Source organism: Pectinophora gossypiella, chromosome 19 (genome assembly GCF_024362695.1).
Source record: "Pectinophora gossypiella chromosome 19, ilPecGoss1.1, whole genome shotgun sequence".
NCBI lineage: Eukaryota > Metazoa > Arthropoda > Insecta > Lepidoptera > Gelechiidae > Pectinophora > Pectinophora gossypiella.
Window position 1 is genome coordinate 6,624,513 of NC_065422.1, and position 22,632 is coordinate 6,647,144.

Below are 22,632 nucleotides of genomic sequence, written 5' to 3' on the forward strand. Positions count from 1 at the left end.
TGGCTAATGTACAAACTATTTGCATTTTTAAATTGTTATTTAAGCTGTTTGTTTCCCGATTTGAAATAAATAAATAAATAAATAACCACTAGACCACGGAGGCTGTTTACTTAATACTACCTGATTATTGAGTGATGGGTTCAAGTTTATGAATTAAATGAGGATTAATTGGATGAATTTGATTCACTTGACCACACAATCCACGTGCCACTTATAGTCGATCTTGATTTTTCTTTAATCTTCGCCAATCACTTCGTATTATCTACAATTTATTGATTGTGATCTTCTCTGAAATCTGGCTCGAAGGACCATGAATATGCCTGATATGCCTTTTTACTGATTTTTAAGGGATTTAGGTAGCAATGAAACAGCACCGTGTTCGACGTAATTACGTGTAATCAATGGAACCGAAAAAAAAAAACGCCTGTCAGAAACAATTAACTAATAAAAACTATTGCAAATAAATTGCTATTATAAATTGAAGAGGCGTTTCGAATAATATTGACTCTAAACTCTAATATTGTGGCGCCCCCTAGTGAGTTACAGACATGACACCTGTCTAATAACATGAACTCATCAAACACAAACCCGTTATTGAAAACCGCATCAAAATCGGATTATTAGTTTAGAAGATAATTAATAACATTTCTTTGCACAAACGCACACACAAACATCTCTCACCCTAAACGCATATACCTGCTCCGTTCCGTCGTGGGTAAACCCGTTATTGAAAACCGCATCAAAATCGGATTATTAGTTTAGAAGATAATTAATAACATTTCTTTGCACAAACGCACACACAAACATCTCTCACCCTAAACGCATATACCTGCTCCGTTCCGTCGTGGGTAATAAGCTTGCAGTTTCCCACTATTACAGTATAGCCAATTTGTTTTTATTGATTTGATTACCTCTTGTAACTCATTATCTGTAGTAGTAACTTTTGCTATTTCTCTGTAATTAATCGGTGACGCATTTTGAACAAAATTAATGTAATATTCAACCCGACTGTGGTCACCCTGTTCGACTCTGGGCATACGGGACAAGCTGTCCGCTACACAATTATGATTCGACGTAATACACCTGATTTTATAATTATATACTCCTAAAATTACTGCCCATCTCTGAAGGCGGCTCGCCGCCATCAGCGGAATACCTTTATTTTCGTTAAATATTGCCGCCAGCGGCTTGCAATCTGTCACTAAACTCTCGACCGTATAGATAGTCGTGAAACTTAGTAACTGCAAAAATAACTGCTAATCCTTCACGACATATTTGCGCGTAGTTTCTCTCAGCGGCGGCAAGCGTGCGTGAGGCGTGCACCACCGAGCGCTCGCGGCCGTCGGCGCCGCGCTGCGACAGCACGGCGCCCAGCGCACGTGGGGACGCGTCGCAACTCACAGTGGTCGCTAGCGTCGGGTTGTAATGCGCCAGGACAGGGGCGCTCTGTAATGCTTTCTTTACATTACTGAACGCCTTATCACAGTGTTTATTCCACTGAAAATCTTTTTCTCTTTTTAATAGGTCATACAGTGGCGCTAAAGTATCACTTAAATTAAATAAAAATTTCCCGTAATAATTTATGAGTCCCAGGAATGCTCTTAGTTGTTTTTGTGTCGTCGGTGTTGGCGTATTTATCACCGCATCTACTTTTGATATTTCTGTATACAGGGTGTAACGGAACGGGGGTATCAACCCGAAGTGTGCCTACTCTGTCACTATCTACAAATCACATGCGAGAGTATTGGCCGCCTAAATTCATATTTGCATTAGTTATGAGCAATTGAATTCCAGGTCTTCATGTAATAAATTCAAATTTGCACAACACTACGTAGCAATCAGCTGTTCAAGGTATTTAACTTTTGAGTGAACAGCTACCACCTCTTTTATTTATGCCTGCCCTAGTAAAGGGTAAACGTGCCAGTGATGGCCATATTAATCAATATTTTTTAAATTGTTTTGTTTCATCCTTGTGAGGCCAAGATTTCCAGACACAATAGTTAAAAAAACAATGGGCTTTGGTCCCGGTTACTGCTTACTGATGTAATAAGTAGTCGTTACATGAGCCATGTCAGGGGCATTTGGCGGCTCAATAATAACCCTCGCACCAGGATTGACGAGGTTGGTTATCCACCTCACAACCAATAAGATAGAACAAGATGTGAACATACATAAATCACGGCTTTATCCCTAATGGACCAGACAGAGCTACAAGTAATTACACATATCTAATATCACACTTACTGCGCTACTGAGGTGGGCAGAGTCACTTTGTTGTACAAGTTTTGTCGAAAAATGTAGTCGATTACCTACATTAATAGTTGATAAAGAAATGTACTTTACAATGCATCTCGTCTCCTTGTGTAGTATGCTTTATTTTATGATTACGTAATATCAGGCTCCCTTAACACCGTCATCCAGGTCAAATGGGCATCACGCTAGCGGCGAATGCGTTCATGGCTAGCTAGGTACGGGACAGTTTCATTAGAATACTTTCAGAGTTTTGCAGGCCCTAAACAACTACTACTACTACTCATACACAGTTACCACCAATCACTGACTAAGGTGTGCAAGTACTACCACCTCACTTTACAATGGATCAAAGGACACAGCGATTCAAGAGGTAACGACGCGGCGGACGAGTTGGCCAGAAGGGGAACGGGAGGTAACAGCCATCGGTCCGGAACCGATATTGCCGATCTCATTCGGACAGGTCCGCTCGCTGCTACGAACGAGAGCAGCCAACAAACACACCTTTTTTTGACGTGACTTATCGAAGATTTGCCGCAAATGACATTAACTACTTGGCCGGACAAATGGGGAGCGCTGAAGGCTCTCACCCGGTACAACGTTTAAAACAACAGGCCTGAGGGTGCCCAGTTGGGCGCGAACCTCGGCTCAGGGCGTCGTCTGAGAGGAAAAATATTTGAAAGAATTAAACGACCCTAGTAAGTCGATAGCGATAAGCGCTGATTGAGGGAAGCCGTCGACCACGCCGGCGGTGTCGGTATCGGGGTCCTGAAATGTTTGTTGTCGCGAGCTGATTGGCTGATTCTATGGCTAGAGTAATCGGGTCGTCGGGATCGTATTACATACTTCGGACGCCGATGCTATTCAGTACCGTTCCTAAGCGGGATGTATTCGGAAGCCGCAACTACCAGGGGATTTGGTTGGTGCGGAGCAGAATCGAAAAAACTAATTTGAGCCATCGGGCAATGGTTGGCAGACTTAGGTCAATGTGCAGATTTTCATTGCGAAGGAACCACGAACGATTTTGTATTTCCTGTAGACGGTGGATTTGAGAGAGACTCGCGTGAGCGAAAACTACCCCTGCATAGGTCATGATCGGACGGATGCAAGTCGTGTAGATTCCTAAGGGATAATTTACTACGCTTGTTAAGGAGACAATGAACACGGCCCATTACAAACGTGGCGCGATCGCGCACACGTTTGATATGGGCCTTGAAAGTAAGACGTCTATCTAAGACTACGCCGAGATATTTGACTTGCTCCTCCCAAGGGATCGGCTTGCCAGACATCTTGATGACTTAAGTTGACAGCGTGACCGTGACGTATTATAATAGCCCTTTGAAAAGTACACCGCTGCACTTTTCTCCGGGTTTACCTTGATTCTCCATTTGCGAAACTACTTGCCCAAGGCATTGGCGCGTTGGAGAATTCCGGTCATCATAACTCGACCACGGCACGAAGAATAGATGGCTCTATCATCCGCAAATAAAGCTAGTTCGGTATTAGGGTATTTGGGAATGAACAAACACACCAGACTATGAACCACCGTAAATAAATGCAAGCAGGCTAAGATGGCACTACCCAACATCAATAGTTGTCTCTCCAAAAGAATTCTAAATGTGAAGAGGTCTCCACTAATACAGGTAACAGCTGCAGGTAGCAGGTGTAGCTGTGTGGTCACGGTGATATCAACAAACATCTGTTTACACTAGGTGTCACCGACAAGCCCCTGTGCAGAACCTGCATGGACGAGACAGCGGCCCATGTGCTACTGGAGTGTGAAGGAGCCGTCAACTACCGGGTCCGGCACCTTGGCCAGACGGGGTGCCTCCCTGAGGCGGCCGGCAACGTCAGAGGCTTGTTAGAATTCCTTGGGGATTTACAACATAGTAAAAGCAAAATAAATTTCTCAAGTACCGTTGTGACTGCCTACCCCTTAGTGATACGGGCGTGATATTATGTTAGTATGTTCTGATTACTTATGGCTCTGCCCACCCCATTAGGGATACGAGCAGCTGCAAGTGATTGTGTATCTTATTAACGAGACATTAATGTTACGTTTACAACATAGTAAAGACAAAATTTCTCAAGTAAAGTACCTACCTAACATAACTTTACTTTTACTATGACATGGTAAAAGTAATCTTAAAATAAGTACTTTCGTACAATACAATAATACTTTATTGCGTACAAGGAATTAAAAACACATAACAGTATTTTTTTAAATCTTTTTCTATCGTGTGGGTTGTGAGGTGGATTACCAACCTCATCAACCCTGGTGTCAGGGTAACTATTGAGCCGCCAGAGGCCCCTGACATGACTCATGTAATGACTACTTTCTTACATGAGTAAGTAGTCACCGGGACCAACCGTGCCTTCCGAAGCACGGAATTGCAAATTGCATTGGGACAGTTAATGGGATTTATACCCTGTACCAGGATGCCAGGGCTCGCGAATAGAAAAAGGCACGCTAGTGTTTCAAACTATCGATAGTTCAGTATCGATTATCGATCATAATCATTTTCAACTACGATTTTGATTGGTAGAAATAAAAAAATAACTTTTCAAAAAATCTAAATCCATGGACTTTTGAGTTATTGAAATTCAGTTTAGACAATCAGCCCACTCAAAATAACCATACTATCGGAGTGTAGCAATACTACTGACTGAGGGCAAAATTATCGATAGTTTGTTATTAATCCGCAACGATACTATCGATTGTATTGCACTTAGGTAATAAAATCGAAAATGTTCCCACTTTCCGAGTTATCAATAGTCTTGCTATCGATCGACTCTCGGTCGGGATAGATTATCGATAGTCATTTTTTGATCGGCAAGCCCTAGTGCACCCGAAATTCAAAATGGCGGTGCTGTTAAGGGAAAGTTATCATTAACCATGATAAAAAATATTTTTTTTTTGTATTTTTTTTCCTTCCTAAATTGTAGTCGTGTATTGTCCAACAGTGAGTGTTTTTCCCATTGGAGTAGGCAGAGACTGCGGAATTTCACTTACCACTACACGCTCGTATCGCTACATGCCCGTACCAAACATACATACATAATATCACGCCTTTATCTCTTATGGGGCAGACAGAGCCACAAGTAATCATAACATAGGTACATAAATAATTATCATGCTCGTACCGCTAATGGGATGTTCTTGTGACTCTGCCCACCCCATTAGGGATACGGGCAGAGTGATAGTATGTCTTATTATTGACAGATTAATTTCGCCTTCTGCTACTGCGCGGGATATTTGCGAAGAAACGTGGCAATTCTGTGTTAGTGCCAGAGTGTGAGCGCGGGTGATCCTTATTAGATAAACGACTTTTTTACTTTTCTAGGTTCAAAGTAAAATACGTACCTACTTTCATAAAATACAATACATTTATTCATTCAAACAATACCATAAAAATATTTTATTGCGCACAAAGAAATAACACACCCTTAAGTACCAGGATACTAGCATTCGAAAGAGATAGAAACATGCACACGAAAGTAAACTGTCAAATTATTTGTCAGTGCTTGTTTACTATCTGTGGAGTGAAGTTCGAAATTTGGATTTGTTGTGATAACTGTGATCAGTGATAGTTCGAGGTGTCTTTGAGTAATGTAGGTTATTATGAAATGATGATGTGTGTGGGTGCCGGCGATGGCAACTTAAGTGAAGCACGGAACTTGTATCAGCGATTCATAGAAGGTAGACCAGCTGATGAAGCCAGGCAACTGCCTTCACTGCATTGCTTCAGGAAAATGGTCAATCGCCTACTGCATTTAACGGGCTCTTTCCACGCGTCATCCGAGACTGGCCGCTCGGCGACCCGTGATCCGGAGTTTGAAGAAGCCGTACTAGCCGTGCAGCCAACCCAAGGACTACCACGCGAACCTTACCACATGCAACGTACGCCCGAGCTAATTCCTGCTGATTATTTACCTCGTGTGGCATTCTGAGAATGGTACCGAGTTCAAGTGGAAAGCTCACCAGACTTTGCTTCGAAAGTGTTGTGGACAGATGAAGCGGCAGGTCTGTGCATCGAACGGGGATGACGACATTTCGAACCTTTCTTGTAAAACGTAAGTCTAATTATTAATTACCTACCTACTTACCCACACTTTCACACTTTTTTTTCCTATTTACTATTAAATTAAATACCTTACCTAAACAAGTAGGTAATTTTAACTTATTTTACACGTCATAAAATAATGTGAGAATAGTTGTCAAAGCAAAATGACTCCAATTATTAGATGCTTTAGTGTCATTCTTGTTTGTTACAGTCGCCGACGTGCCGCCGACTCGGATTGTTCCAATCGGCCGCCGACTCCTTTTGACGTTGCCGCCAAAGCCGCCGCCCGCTCGAATTTCGTACCTATCGCGGCTGTCGCGGCCGTGCGAGCGCTACGAGTACCAGGCGACCAGGACGCGCTAGGAGATTTGTGTAGTGCCAATATTTGAGTGGATTAAGAACAGTGACCTCAATAGTGCTGTGCCGCGTTTTTTACATGCTGGAAATATTAAAATATTTTTTTAACTGAAATTGAAAAAAATATCAAAAGTGTTTTTTTTTAATTGAAATTTTGCAGATAAGATCTACATAAGGTATAGTTTTGTCCCCTTTCGGCTTGATACCCCCCTTCCGTTACACCCTGTATAATCCGTCGGCATCAATGACATATCCCAGGTACGATATAGTTTTTTGAAAAAAAAAAAATAGGTAAAAAAACTTTTTAAGTTAAACGGTTTTATGTTAAACATACATTGCAATGTTTAAGCTAAATGTACTAAAAACCAAAAAATAATAAAATAGATACAGTCGTGGGAATTATAAACATATGCATAGACTAGACTAAAATAAAACCGTGGGGCACGTCAATTGTCTACAAATTATCGACTTAATGTGCGATAGAAGAATCGTTTAATTCGTCGTTAGGCAGTTGGCCCGCAGACGGTGAGGAAATTACTTACTATTTTCTTGCTCATGGAAATTCCAATAGTTTTACACTCCATGTAAATAAAAGAGATGTTTCAACTAGTTTATCGTTGGACATTCACACTGCTGGCTGGCGAGGAATCGTTTCACTGCTCGTAGTTTCTCTTTAATCGACAAAACATATGATAAAAGTACTACTCGCTCACCACTATGAAACCCTAAAACTCGCTTATAATCGAGCTTGCTAGCTTGTTTCCACATTCTAGCCCTACTTATCACACGTCCATCGTTGTCGGTTGAACAACTGCCTAATTATAGTGTAACATTACAAAACAAACAACGATTGTAGACAATTGACGTGCCCCACGGTTTTATTTTAGTCTAGTCTATACTTACTAAAAACTTACTAAAAAAACACATACTTATTAAAAAAAACATTGAAAAAGTACCTATAACTAAATGTGAGATAAATTAAGTTATATGCAATAAAGTCTAGTCTATGCATATGTTTATAATTCCCACGACTGTATCTATTTTATTATTTTTTGGTTTTTAGTACATTTAGCTTAAACATTGCAATGTATGTTTAACATAAAACCGTTTAACTTAAAAAGTTTTTTTACCTATTTTTATTTTCTAGTTTTTAGTTTTTATTTCGCATTCTGTTTAATTCATTTATTGCTTCATTATTGCAAGGTTTCGTGCCCGTTAGTTTATTGCAGTCCAACTCCTCTATACGTAGTCCCTGCAAAGATCTTACTCTACTAAGAGCCACGTAGGCTTGACCTTCTTCAAACAGTTTCGCACCTAACTATACGACTGCGTGATCCACAGTGCTGCCCTGCATTTTATGTATTGTAGAAGCCCATGATAGTATTAAAGGCAACATTCTTCTTTCAGCCGTCATCCCAGATTCAATTTCTAAATTTTAATCTTATTATTATACGCCATTTAGTGGCTGCGCCCATCTTAAATATAGAGGTTGTATAGTGCACTGTATTCTTCTTGTCAAGCCATTTTATTTGATACCCATATTGGTGGGATTGATAAAAAATTGTTATAAGCCATTTGGTAGCGGCGGCCATCTTAGATTTCAATTTTGCATAGTAAATTGTATTCTACTTGTTGAGACCTTTCATTTGATACCCATGTTGATGGGATTGATAAAACCTAAGTTATCCGCCATTTTGTAGAGGCCGCCATCTTGGATTTTAATTTTATATAGTACATTGTATTCTACTGGTTGAGCACTTTCATTTGATACCCATATTGATAGGATTGATAAAACCTACGTTATCCGCCATTTTGTAGCGGCCGCCATCTTAGATTTTTTTTTTTTAGTATATTGTATTCTGCTTGTTGAGCCCTTTCATTTGATACCCATATTGATGGGATTGATAGAACCTACGTTATCCGCCATTTTGTAGCGGCCGCCATCTTGGATTTATAATGATAATGAATAAACATAATTGTATTGTCACCATGCACTGTGGGACGCCGGAGTTGTGGAGTTAAATAAGAGACGTGTGTCTTCTAAGACGGTCGTTTATTGTCTGCCGTTGGATATGATATATAACACAGATATGTATATAACAGGTGTGGAGGTACACACTACACCTCCCTTCTTTTAGAGAAAAAAAAATACAAGTTAATTTTTTTTTACACATTCATACTTATATAAAGGCAAGTTACTATGACTCAAAATTTTAAGTTCAGTACAATATAATATATATTTTTATCTAAGTTACCTTTTTTTTTTAATAACCTCATTTGTATTATTGTCACCTAAATTTCATTTAACAAAATCACAATATTATGCAGTATTACGTGTATATTATGAAAGTGTATTTTTGTTCGTACATAATCAATTCTAATTCATTTTATAAAAAAAAAACCTTAGCAACGAAAACAATGATATGATATCGATGATAAGTTACATTTTTATTTAACTGCGATGAAACTTAACTGAAATAATACATACCTACAAAGCAATTAAAGCAATTTTAATAACTGAAATGACAACTGTTTCTTATGAAAATTGTATTATTATATTTGTTTCCATACGATACATTATACCTATACATACTTTATCTATCATTAAGAACTGATTTTGTTTAAAGTAAAATTAACTGGTCTATCGGAAAGATAATGGAAATGTTACCGCCTTAAAATCTTAACACTATCATAATTATCTTAACATTTGATTACAATAATATTCTTACAATATAATAATAACAACAATGCATAGATGTTTACCTTTATTTTTATTTATTTATTTATATACTATATTTTTATTCATATTTATAATATTGTTTTCATTTTAATGAATATATACTTATTAAGATTATAGTATTATGATTACAAAAGACGTAGGTACGTACCGTTCATGATCTATTAATTTATTTTGTCAAATCTAAAATCAGATTGAACACTTTTTCATTTTAAACAATTCTCTTATTCTGTCCCTTGCTGCTTATTCAACTTTTTTCTTTCATATTTAATATTCATTATTTACTTAATACTTCTTTATCGCTACTTTATACATTATCGCAACTTGCACAGCCTCTCCTTCTAATGCAGTATCGCACAACCAACTCACACAACCTGGCCTTTTAATACAGTTTGCAACTTCCAAAACCTCGACTTCTTCATGTAATATCGATTCCTATCAAACCCTTTAATGCAATATCTATTCCTATCAAACATTTTGATGCAATATCGGTACACTTAATACCATCGCTTTGGTATTTTATTTTGAGTAGCCGGCTACTTACTCGTATTATATTTATTCATTTATTTATAATAATATATTTATATGAGGTACTCTTCTTTCATTTAATATAATTATTCATTCATTTATTGGCAACATAGTGCTCAATATGGATTGTGCGCACATCCTTTTTTACAATTGTGGTCATTTTTAAGTCTCATTTAGACACCAACTTATCTCACGGAGAATACTCGATTACACCATGATCGAATGGAAGGATCTGACCCACAATGTATTATCTATAGGGTCAGAATTAAGACAACTATATAAAGGTCTCCAACAGTATTCTCAGAGGAAGCTCGTTCACACTGTGACAAACGGAAGGACCTGAACCTTTTTTTCGCCCGCTAAACGTCGTTCGGAGCAGACGTGTGTTCGATTAATTCAAATAAAACTCAATAGTAAAATATATCAAAAAAAACGATATAGTGATATTCATCCTTAATCACGTAGTGTATTAGGTTTAGAGTGCGATAACAGTTCATACAGTGAGTGACTAATCATCGTGTTGCAACAATTGCGGTAACCACTCTTCCCCCCACCGAGTGAAAAGCGCGGCTGCATCTCCATCTCTGTCGCCCCTTAAGAGCTCGGCGTACGCACTGAGTACCTATCTACGCGAAGCAATCGCCAGCCGCTATAAGATGAACCCGATGCGCACTCCACCAAAGGCAGACGGCGGGTCTAGCTTAACTGGTTCTCAACCCGATCTGTCAAAATATGTTCCAGACCCTCAAATAACATTTAGAAAACGCAAGTTTCCTGACGGCGATGGGGAAATAAAGGAAGTTATATCCGATCTCCGACAGGAACTACTGGCATTTTTAAATGACTTCAAAAAATGTCAGTGCGAAGAATTCAAAAATGTAAGGTCGGATGTGTCAGATATAAAGAATCAGCTTACATCTCTGGAAAAAACGACTGAAAACTTAGTTCGTGAACAAAGCCAAATAAAACAAGATGTATCCAGCTTAACTCATTCTCTCGAATATCAGTCTAAAGAGCATGATGACTTAAAGCTACGCGTGGATTCAATGACTGCAGATTTTAAAAAAATAAGTTGCATAGAACAGGACCTTACTGAGGCTAGACAACTTCTTGGTAAAATCCAAAATGAACAGAATTTTACACAGCAACGTGAACGTATTTCGAACCTGGAGATAGTAGGCATCCCGATGAAAAACAATGAGAACGTAGCCGGGTACCTGTTCTCAATAGCCGAAGTCGTTGATGTGCGGATCCCCGATGACGAAATCATACATGCTCATCGCGTACCTACTCGAGTTCCAGGTCGGCCGAAGAATATTGTTGTGAAGTTAAAGTCACTTATTATGAAGGATACCCTCATTTCAGCTATAAGAAAAAAAAAATATATTACCACGACTGAAATCGGCCTTCCCGGTGAACCATCAAACATCTACGTTAATGAACATTTATCGCCTTTCTATAAGGCATTATTCAAGATGACTAAGGAAGCCGCGCAATCAGCTGGTTACAAATATGTATGGATCCGCAATTGCAAAATCTATGTACGAAAAAACGACACATCGAACTCCTTTGTGATTAGAGATGATAGTGACCTGCTGAAGATAAAATGACTTCTTATGTCAGTACTACTTGTTTCCCACTTTCACTTATCGCAATCATTTACTTTAAGTAACTCAAACAGACTATGTAAACTCTTTAATTATTGTCACTGTTTTTCCTACCTACATTCGAACCACATACTCAGTACCCACACGGACATCACTAACACATACATAACACGTACACTCTCAACTCACAGTTACAAATCATATTTTTTATTTATTTATCTACTTGTAATAGCTATATACTCACCTCACAATCGTATCAATGAAAGATTTCACATTATAATATTAATATACTATATTGATATTCCTCACTCTTCACCATATCATATAAAAGGGATTTGTATACGGATATCATCACGTTGGACTAAAATCGTATTAAACATTATAACTAATCAAACTCATAACGGTAACATTCTGTCGGCAGCGGCGACGGAGGTACAATTACGCATAGGTATATTTATCCTTATCTCTTTGCAATGCCTGTTACCTATTCTCTATTCCATGCCTACGTCTCCGCGGTTTATACATAATATCACAACCAGGCCCTTTTCTTTGTTTAATATGCAATTGCTTAATTTATTTTTTTACAAAAATGTCAATACAGTTATAGTCGAATCCATCAGTTAATTATGGCTAGCAATGGACTTTTAAACGTTAGAAACTTGAATATTTTTTACCAAAACGTAAGAGGTTTACGGACAAAATGTTCACAACTTTTTAATAATATCTTAAATAACGAATATGATCTAATCTTATTAACGGAAACCTGGATACAAGATGACATTTTAAACTCTGAGCTTTGTGACGGTAGGTATGATTTGTTTCGTGGCGATCGTAATCTTTTAGAAACTAATAAACAAACCGGCGGAGGAATAATGTTTTGCGTTCGGCGTGAGATAGGTGCATATCTAAACAAAACATGGTCGAAATCGCTCGCCGAGACATTATGTATTACTTTACCTGCGCAGGTGCTGGGGTCATCTGTGGATTTGCACGTTATTGTGACATACATTCCACCGGACAGTGACCGACCTCCTCGCGTGGAATGCTTTCGGCAGCGTGTTACGCAGTTTATAGCTAAGTTCCCTTGTGATAACTTTTTAATCACGGGCGATTTCAATTTGCCCTGTATAGAGTGGAATGGTAGTGACGACTTTAGTTTTGTAAACATCGGATGTACGCAAACTCACAACGCTGCGATCGCACTAATGGATGGATTTACATATTGTGGACTTACTCAATATAACTTTTTTAAAAACGTAAAAGGTAATACGTTAGACTTATGTTTTAGTAATCTTCCCTTATTAATATCTAGATGCTCAAGGCCTCTCATAAAAGAAGACCCAGCACACCCGTCGTTCTGTATTTCTCTGATGGATTTACAAATAACACCTTTAAATGAGCGATCTGAATCCCGTTATAACTTCCATAGATGCGATTACACTAAGGTAAATGATTTCTTAAATAAGGTTGACTGGAACGTTCTTTTAAATACATTATCTATTGAAGCAGCTGTTGAACTTTTTTATAATAAAATAAATGAATGTTTAACGTTATTAGTCCCAATTCATAATCCAAAATTAAATAATCTTTATCCTATTTGGTATAGTTCTGCCCTAATAAAAATAATAAAAGAAAAAGCTAAACTACATAAGAAATGGAAAAAAACTAGTAATCCCCGAGATTATGATGCATTCTCTTTACTACGAAAAAGACAAGATAAAATACAATCGCAATGTTTTGAGAGATTCACGAATGATGCACAAAGAAATATAAAAGTTACACCTAAGTATTTTTGGAAGTATATCAAATCAAAAAGAGGTGGTTCCAATTATCCTAAAACATTTCATATAAATAATACAGAATTCAGTGACGGTCCCAGTATCAGTTCTGCATTTAACAGGTTCTTTGAGAGCGTGTTTTTAACACCAGCTCAGAATAGTAATTTCCAACCATCTCAATCTATCGAATACTCAAGCAACGAAGTTTTATCTCGCGTCGACGTTTCAGAGGATACAGTCCATAAGCTCCTGCTTTCACTCGACATTAGTAAGGGCGCTGGGTGTGACGGTATTCCACCAATTTTTCTGTCTTCCTGTGCGAAGAGTCTCGCAAAGCCCCTTGCTATATTATTCCGCATGTCTCTAAAACAAAGCATTTTCCCCGCTGTCTGGAAGAAAGCGCAGATAGTTCCTATTCACAAGAAAGGTTCAAAATCGTCTATCGTAAACTACCGCCCCATATCTATTTTAAACACTCTTGGTAAATTATTTGAAAAAGTCATCTACAACGCAATCTACCCGTTAATCTTCAAAGGCATCTCACACACCCAACATGGTTTTCTGAAAGGGCGCTCAACTGTATCAAATCTAGCTATTTTCTCAGACTTTGTTCTAAAACATATGGAGTGTGGTGGACAGGTTGACGTGGTCTACACGGACTTTGAAAAAGCATTTGACCGTGTGGACCACGACATTCTGCTTCATAAACTGGAAGTTTTGGGAATACATGGGGACTTGCTTCGGTGGGTTCGTTCTTATCTCACAAATCGTTCTCAGGCGGTTGTGATCGGTGGATACAGGTCGGACTATGTTTCCATACCTTCAGGAGTCCCACAAGGATCGCATTTAGGCCCATTATTTTACAATGCGTACATTTACGATATAGCAGGTTGCTTCAGGAATGCCAAACATATTCTATATGCTGACGATAAAAAAGTCTACATGAAGATCTCCACCGTTGCTGACTGTGAACTATTACAACAAGACTTAAACAATTTAATAGAATATTATACGCGTAATAGGATCACAGTCAGCATTGATAAATGTCAGATTATTACATTCACAAGAAAGAGAAATCCAATCGCATTCACATACAACTTCCATACTGTAACCATAAAAAGAGTGAATCTGGTACGCGATCTGGGAGTATATTTAGACAGTAAAATGCTCTTTTCAGACCACATTGAAAAAATTGTGCAGAGAGCTTACCGCAATCTTGGCTTTGTCATTAGAACTTGCCAGCCGTTCAAGTGTCCTCTTAGCCTAAAAATTGTATATTTCGCGTATGTACGCAGTATTTTAGAATACACCAGTCAGATATGGTCACCATATTACAACGTTTATATAAATCGTATCGAACGTATCCAACGAAAATTTGTAAAACACTTAAATTTTAAAACCCATACATATGGCTCTTCTTATGCCGAAAGCTGCCGCAATTTTACTCTTCTCACTTTGGAAAATCGTCGCGATATGATGGACATGTGCCTATTGCATGATATTCTTAATGGCCGACTTGACGCTCCTGATATGCTTGAGCAAATCTTTTTTAATGTTCCAAAACGACGGACGAGACATACACCGCTGCTTTGGTCGCAGTTTCATTCGACTAATTATGTGAGGAACGGTGTGTTCTGTAGAATTATTGATAAATACAATAATTACTTCAATGAAATTGACCTATTCAACATAAGTAAAAACCAACTTAAAAAATATATCAATAATAAGCTTGTCAACTCTAACTCCGAACAAATGTGAATTCTTTCTTTTGACATACACATACACACAAACATACACACACTCACACACACCCGTGTATAGTTGGTGGAGGCTGCTATGGAAGCTCCTTTCATAGCAGCCTCCGATCCCAAGAATTACTAATTCGCAGGGCCAACACACAACACATAACACATAACACATAACAAATAACACATAGCACACACACATACACACACACGCGTACCACTGATATACGTGAACTCGTCTGCCCCTACTACTTTAATTAATAAGTACGTGGTTAACTGTAATTAGCTTCACTAGCTTATAACATAATATTATTGTAAAGTATTGTAAATGAGCTGTTGTTAACCTGAATAAATAAATAAATAAATAGATCTTTGGGTATGACTTTGAAAACGTGCAAGAAAATGCGTCATCAAAATTATGCAGAGGTAATTTCAAAAATTGAGCCATTTATATTATAACATGATACGCAAATAAATTTGCGGTAGGAACACGTCATCTTGTCTGGACGAAGGCGCCTGGTTGTCTGTTCTGCCGACCTTGGCTCTTCGTGGGCGTTAGTAAATTGACTGCATTGAGCAAGATACGTTTAGAATCTCCTGCAACTTAATGGATAGGATGAGAGCGGATTGTTGGGGAAATGGATAGGTGAAAAGAATGTATTTTTAGAGGTTCAGTATGTTTTTCTCTGATAATTTCGTTCACAAGGTCACAGTTTTCGAACACTTGAAACTAGGTATGTTTTTCTTTAGGATTCAACAGCAGTTACTACTTATGCACTGTACAGGACCGGAAAGGTTGTCGTGAAAGAGAGGAGGCCTTTTTTCTGAGGGCTCTCACCCGGTATAAAATTTAATATAAGAGGCCTGAGGGTGCCCAGTTGAGCGCTATAGCAATAAGCGATGAATGAGGGAAATCGTCGACTACGCCGGTAGAGCCGGTATAGGGGTCCTGAAGTGTTTGGTGTCGCGAGCTGATTGGCAGTCTCTATAGCTAGAATCTTAATACCCAAGAGCGGGTTGAATATACCATACATAAACACTACGTCCCACTGCTGAGCACAGGTCTACCACTCAAGGAACTGGAGGGGCGAAGCGCGTTAAATCGTCGGCCTCGACTATTGATATATGAAAATAACCGTTAAACCAGGTCGGAGATCCTCGCGCGCCTTGAATCATCTCACAGGGTCCGCTTACCTAACGTGAAGATTTGACAGATCCGGTTTTTCACAAAAGTGACTGCCTGTCTGACCTTTCAACCCGCGAAGGGAAAACCAGCCCAACACAAAGTTAGGTCACATACCTTCAACATGTAATTCCACACGATGTTTTTCTTTCACGGCTGAACACGTGATAATAATTTATTGTTGTGGATATTCGACAATCATTGGTTTAGGCCTGAGCTGGATTCGAAACTGCGACCTCAAAGTGAGAGGCAAGCGTTCTACCAACTGGGCTACAACGGCTCGCGCGACTTGAATACTCAAGCAAAATTGTTGACCTAAAGAACTTTGTAGCATACTAAATACAAAAATGTGATTCTTACCGTGTAAGAATGAGCGAGACAGAAAATCCGCGCGCGCGTTTTTCCTTCGCGGTTTACGCTTATTTATACAGAGGGGGTGAGGTAAATTCAGCTCTGCGCCCGATACGAATTGGTGGGGAGCGAAAAGTTACCGTCCTATACGTACATAGTATGGTTGTTTATTCTATGCTTGTAGTAAAGATTTTTACGCAATTAAAACAAAGCAGATTACGAAGACAGACATAAGTCATATGTCGGGCACGTGGGGTGCTTTGTGTGGCTTCTGTCAAATCCACTCCTCAGCCATGTAGTGAGTGATAAATACATAGCGTATTACCGTATTACCGTTTATATTAGGTCAATGACTATACTGATTTTGGAATGGAAATAGAGGGAAAAAGGTTGTCTTTCTTTTCATTTTATTGTATTCGATCGACTTTTGATTTTGAATTCATATTTCGATCATAGATACATACATAACATAAACTCACGCCTATTTCCCACCAGAGTAAGCAGAGCGATCCCGACACACTTCTCTTGCTTCCTCCACATTCATCATCTATTCAGTCCAGCTTCGACAACTCCAAGATTATTATGTTTTGGAAACAGATGCGGCAAACTGGCCCACTTCTTTCCTGTTTCCTTTAAAAATGAGACGAAGCGCTTCGTGTGGATTCGTGGTATATCTTCAAAAAGGACCAAAAAATATATGTATTGGCAATTTTCCGTCCAGCATTGTTTTTATTTTGTTCGCTAAAATATTTTTCGATTTGTTATCTACAGGATTTCCAACAAATTGGGTATTATTCTCAAAGGAAAAATAAAAAAAAACGGAAAACTTACTTTATATGACTAGTAATATAATATTAATGTAAGTAGTTTATTTATATGCAGACACATTATTTATGTATGAAAACATACATTTGCTTCTTTTTCTTTTAGATGTTCGTATACGTATATTATGTTTAGGAATTACAGGTAGGTAAGTACTTACCAATTTTGTGAATACATATTTAAACGGGCAGTTGTATGTAGGAATTCAATCGTTTTTCTATGAACTGTTATAACCATGACCTAGACTAAAGGCTGAAACCAAATAGTAACATTTATATTATTATACATCAATGGTTCAAACGAGAAAAGAAAAAAAAATAAACTGACAAGACAGTGGATAGATTCCTAGATCCTAGTCAAAGATATGTTATGAAATTGTAATGACTAAATGAAGACAGATCTAAAAGTGACAAAGAACGTTTCCTTTCTTCTATTTTACTTATTTATAAATCATAAAAAACAAAAATATAATAATAAGTACGACATTTCGACATGTTTTTCTATGATATCTCAGGTTGCTTTTCCATACAAATGCCATAGTAATTTAGTGTTTTGACGCTTAGAAAAAGTATCTATTCTTCGACTACTTTAAAAGTCATAAATATACATATATCAAATAAGTAGTTTATAAACTCATATATAGATATGAAGGGTACTTACCCATCAAAAAATCAATCAATTTTATATCTACTCATTCATACAGGGTGTTTGTGACGTTGCATCGTAACGAAAACATTGAGGGCTGATGCAGACCATGATTTTGAGATGATATCAACTGAAATTTTCCGTTGCCAAAGTATGGAATGAAAATAATTATTTCATGAGCTTTCCGACAGGAAACTCCACTTGATATCAACTCAGAATCATGGTCTGAATCATCCCCCTCAGTATTCGCTACGATGTCACTAACACCCTGTATAACATATTATTGCGTTGAGAACATAGTAAACTTATTATTTTAGTTATCTATATGAAAACATGTCCATAACTCAAGTGGCTGCATTTCCTCAACAGAACCGACCATGAGGCAATCTTCCAGCGTGATGGTGGCTGCAGTGTGGGTGGTGCTGGTGGTGGGCGCGAGCGCTGGCCCTGTGCGGCGCGCGCCAGACCTGGAGGCCCGGAGACGGAGCGCCATTGACCGGAGCCTTGTCAGGTAGATCGCAAAAGATAATATATTATCCTTGTTTTCATTTATTTAAAAAAACAGTTTTACTACTGAACTTACCGGGTGAGAGCCTTCAGCGCTCCCCATTTGTCCGGCCGTAATGCTATCTGCGGCAAATCTACTATTTAGTCACGTAAAAAAAAAACTACTGCACTAACGGAAAATCCAATGCGTACAAACATGGGTAATTATTGTTATGAATAATACAATCTTATGTTGAGCTTAAATAAATAACAAATCATCATTATCATCCCTGTGGTTCAGTGGTACACGGGCTTGCTTCTCAAACGGAGAACGAAGGTTCGAACCCCGGTATCGGACAGCCTCCGTGGTCTAGTGGTTAGAGCGTTAGGTTCACGATCTGGAGGTCCGGGTTCAATTTCCGATGGGGACATTGTCAAAATCACTTTGTGAGACTGTCTTTTGTTTGGTAAGGACTTTTCAGGCTTGAATCACCTGATTGTCCGAAAAAGTAAGATGATTCTGTGCTTCGGAGGGCACGGCTATTAGCCGTAAAAACACCTCCACCAACCCGCATTGGAGCAGCATGGTGGAGTATGCTCCATACCCCCTCCGATTGATTGAGGGGAGGCTTGTGCCCAGCAGTGGGACGTATATAGGCAGTTTATAAGTGCAGTTTTGACTCACGTAGTTGGCTCGACTAACTAACGGAAAGCACGGTGAGGTGTGAGTAGGAGATTATCTTACAATGGATATACCTCTGACTACCCCATTGGGATATTGTCGTGAGCTTATGTTATCTCATTAATATCTCTTTGGTTTGGGCAAAAATACAAAGGATACGACAGAAAAAAGCGCGGAAATGTCTGGTCAAAAGTACTCTAAACCGGCGAGCATTGCTGGAAACATTAAAATATTAATTGCCAATAGAGTCTTTCTAAGTGGTAACATAAGTTATTTGTATGGCAATACTGCCTTACTGGAGCGTCACGAGGCACGCATACTTGTAACAAATTTTCTAAAACTATAAAAACCCAATAAGTAGTGACTTTCAACAAAGGAGTTTAAGTTTTCACCACCGCCAGAACCACGCCACGACAGGAGACACCTCCACAGTGCGGCATAGGCCGTACGGTCACGACGTCACGTTGGATTAATATGTATACACTTTGGTACCATGTCACATTAACTTTTTTGACAAATTGAACTGTAAGTCTCACTAAATGTCAAATATGTTAGTGCGACAGAGTCCTAAAGTGGGTACATTATATTGCTCATGACTGTACAAGCATGCAAGAGTTTCATGAGAGTGGAAGAAGCGATAGTGGCGTCAGGATCGTTGTAAATGGAATTCCGTGGTTTTGCCTACCCCAATGGGAAATAGAAGCGTAATAACAGCATTCCGTGCAAAGTAGTGGCGACCACGTGTCGGACGACGCTCAGTGGGTAGGCCCGCTGCAAGGTGGACCGACGATCTGGTGAAGGTCGCGGGAAGCCGCTGGATGCGGGCAGCGCAGGACCGATCGTCGTGGAGATCCTTGGGGGTGGCCTATGCCCAGCAGTGGGCGTCGTACGGATGATGATGTGCACAGTAAAGACTCCTATAAGCTCGTTTGAATTTTGCAAAGTAGGAGAAATATGTATAAATAAACTGCCTATATACGTCCCACTGCTGGGCACAGGCCTCCCCTCAATCAACCGGAGGGGGTATGGAGCATACTCCACCACGCTGCTCCACTGCGGGTTGGTGGAGGTGTTTTTACGGCTAATAGCCGGGACCAACGGCTTAACGTGCCCTCCGAAGCACGGAATGATCTTACTTTTCCGGACAATCAGGTGAATCAAGCCTGAAATTGGTGGAGGTGTTTTTACGGCTAATAGCCGGGACCAACGGCTTAACGTGCCCTCCGAAGCACGGAATGATCTTACTTTTCCGGACAATCAGGTGAATCAAGCCTGAAAAGTCCTTACCAAACAAAGGACAGTCTCACAAAGTGATTTCGACAATGTCCCCATCGGGAATCGAACCCGGACCTCCAGATCGTGAGCCTAACGCTCTAACCACTAGACCACGGAGGCTGTTAGGCTGTTAAGGAGAAATATGTATATTCTCAGCTAATCTGCGTGGGATGTCATCTAGTTGTGGCAAATAGGTCATATTGATATTAGTTTTGTAATAGCATGATAAGGTACCCGCTTTGGGAGCTAACTCACTTGTCTAACTTTTAATCGACTTGAACGACTCGTTCAATTTCAATTGCCAACAAGCAGATTGAGAATATTAAGTGTTTGAAGGACAGTATTTCCTAAATATTTTCCATTCAAACAAAGTGAAAAAATACATTATCAACGACGAAAATTGTTGCTAAAATAAGTGAAAAAACATGTTTTTTTAAGCAATATTTAAGAATATCTCGTAAACCAAATAAGCTTAATAAATAACCTTTTAAAATAGTCATAAAATATATTTTTTGAGCTAAGTTACCAAGTTACGTTTATATTTACATATTTTTTTTTTAAATAACCACGATCACTTCATTCGCACAAGGAAAAGAGTGTTTTCTTTGAAAAACAAAATGGAATAAATTGTTTCCTGTTCCATTTGCTAACTCAAGTGTAAAATCAATGTTGGATATGAAACCATATTTTTATTCTTAAACTTCCCTACGTTCAGACAAAGCATCCCATTTACACACTCACTTGAGTTCGTCATATTTCATATTGTCTTCAACAAAATATGCCGCTTTTATTTCACGTAATTCGCATAAGTGGGGTTTCAAATCATACCTTTCCTCTTAGGTGTAGAGATTTTACGTTTTATCTAAAGTCGATTAAAACATAAGCCCTTTGTATAAACTTTTAATTCTAATGAAACTGAATACTGGACACATTGTCGAGTCACTTTTAAATTAAAATAAGAACCTAATTAACAAATATGAAAGTATGGTAAAATCCTTTGCGTAATTCAACGTTAGATAAAGTTCACAGTTGGGCAAATTTATCAAAAAATGTAGACGGACAATCCGTTTGCACTTTAATCCAAAAACCCAAAAATTTCCAGTAGAACCCACCCACTTAACAACACACCCACCTGATTACCCATTTCACAAAATGATTATAGTTATTGCAATGCTAATTGATACTTTCCACACAGGTTTGGAAGATCATACCCCGCTGAACCATCAGCAGCTGACCTACGGGAGTCCCTGCAACGACCCACGCGTCGTGGCAACAGTTTCCTGCGTCTCGGAAGATCTCAACCCTTGACCCTCACCACTGACGACCTCGTCTCTCTTCTCCGCTCTTACGACGACGAATACGAGCCCTTAGCCAAGAGAGCGTCAAACTTCGTCCGCTTTGGCCGCGACCCTCAGTTCATCAGGCTAGGACGGTCTACCGACGACGATAAGACTTTGGGTTACGAGCAGAGCTCCGACCTGGTCGTGAGCGGATACCCTCAAAGGAAGAGCCGTGCTCGCGACCACTTTGTGAGACTCGGAAGGGACAGCGAGGAACTTGGCGAAATGGACGAGGAAGTTGAGAGGAGGAAGAGGAGCGCAGAGTGCCAAGATTGCCATTAGTGATGTGAGCGCGTTGTGATTTTAATGTCCTAGCTTCAAATGTTGTAGCTTGAGGTAACATGTCAATCTATCCCAACGACGCGTTTAAAATTATAACCTTATTGTATTCTGAATGTTTATATTAGAAAATTTATAAAATTATTATTAATGTGCCCAACAATCTTGGTGATAACAATGGAACAAGTTCATATTAAGTATATTTAATTATATTTACGTTATAGCTTAAATCTTAAAAAAAATCTCAAGCTACAACATTGCCTCCCTTGGCAGCTCTTAAATAATAATAAAATACGCAACCCTCTTAATGTTTTATATTTGGCTAACGATTTCTCAAGTCCCTTAGGGCCTTATGTCACTAAGACACCATGGTAGTGTAACCATAGTTGCGCCACCAACAAAATGTATGCAGTTGTATAAACGCTATCTCACCTGGTGTCTTGTTGGTTGCAGATGTCAACTGCATACATTTTGTTGGTGACGCGACTGTAGTGGCACCACTA

At 39.0% G+C, this 22,632-nt stretch overlaps 1 protein-coding gene across 1 annotated transcript in view; it reads left to right on the top strand.

The window, feature by feature from the left end:
- Window positions 1-22,132, top strand: part of LOC126375804 (FMRFamide-related peptides-like) — a 42,338-nt gene extending 20,206 nt beyond the window's left edge. The window contains exons 2-3 of the mRNA XM_050022891.1: window positions 18,437-18,578; window positions 21,706-22,132. Of these exons, the coding sequence (XP_049878848.1) occupies window positions 18,445-18,578; window positions 21,706-22,132 (561 nt within the window). The 5' untranslated portion in view covers window positions 18,437-18,444. The remainder of the gene's footprint in view (window positions 1-18,436; window positions 18,579-21,705) is intronic.
- Window positions 22,133-22,632: the final 500 nt, after the last annotated feature.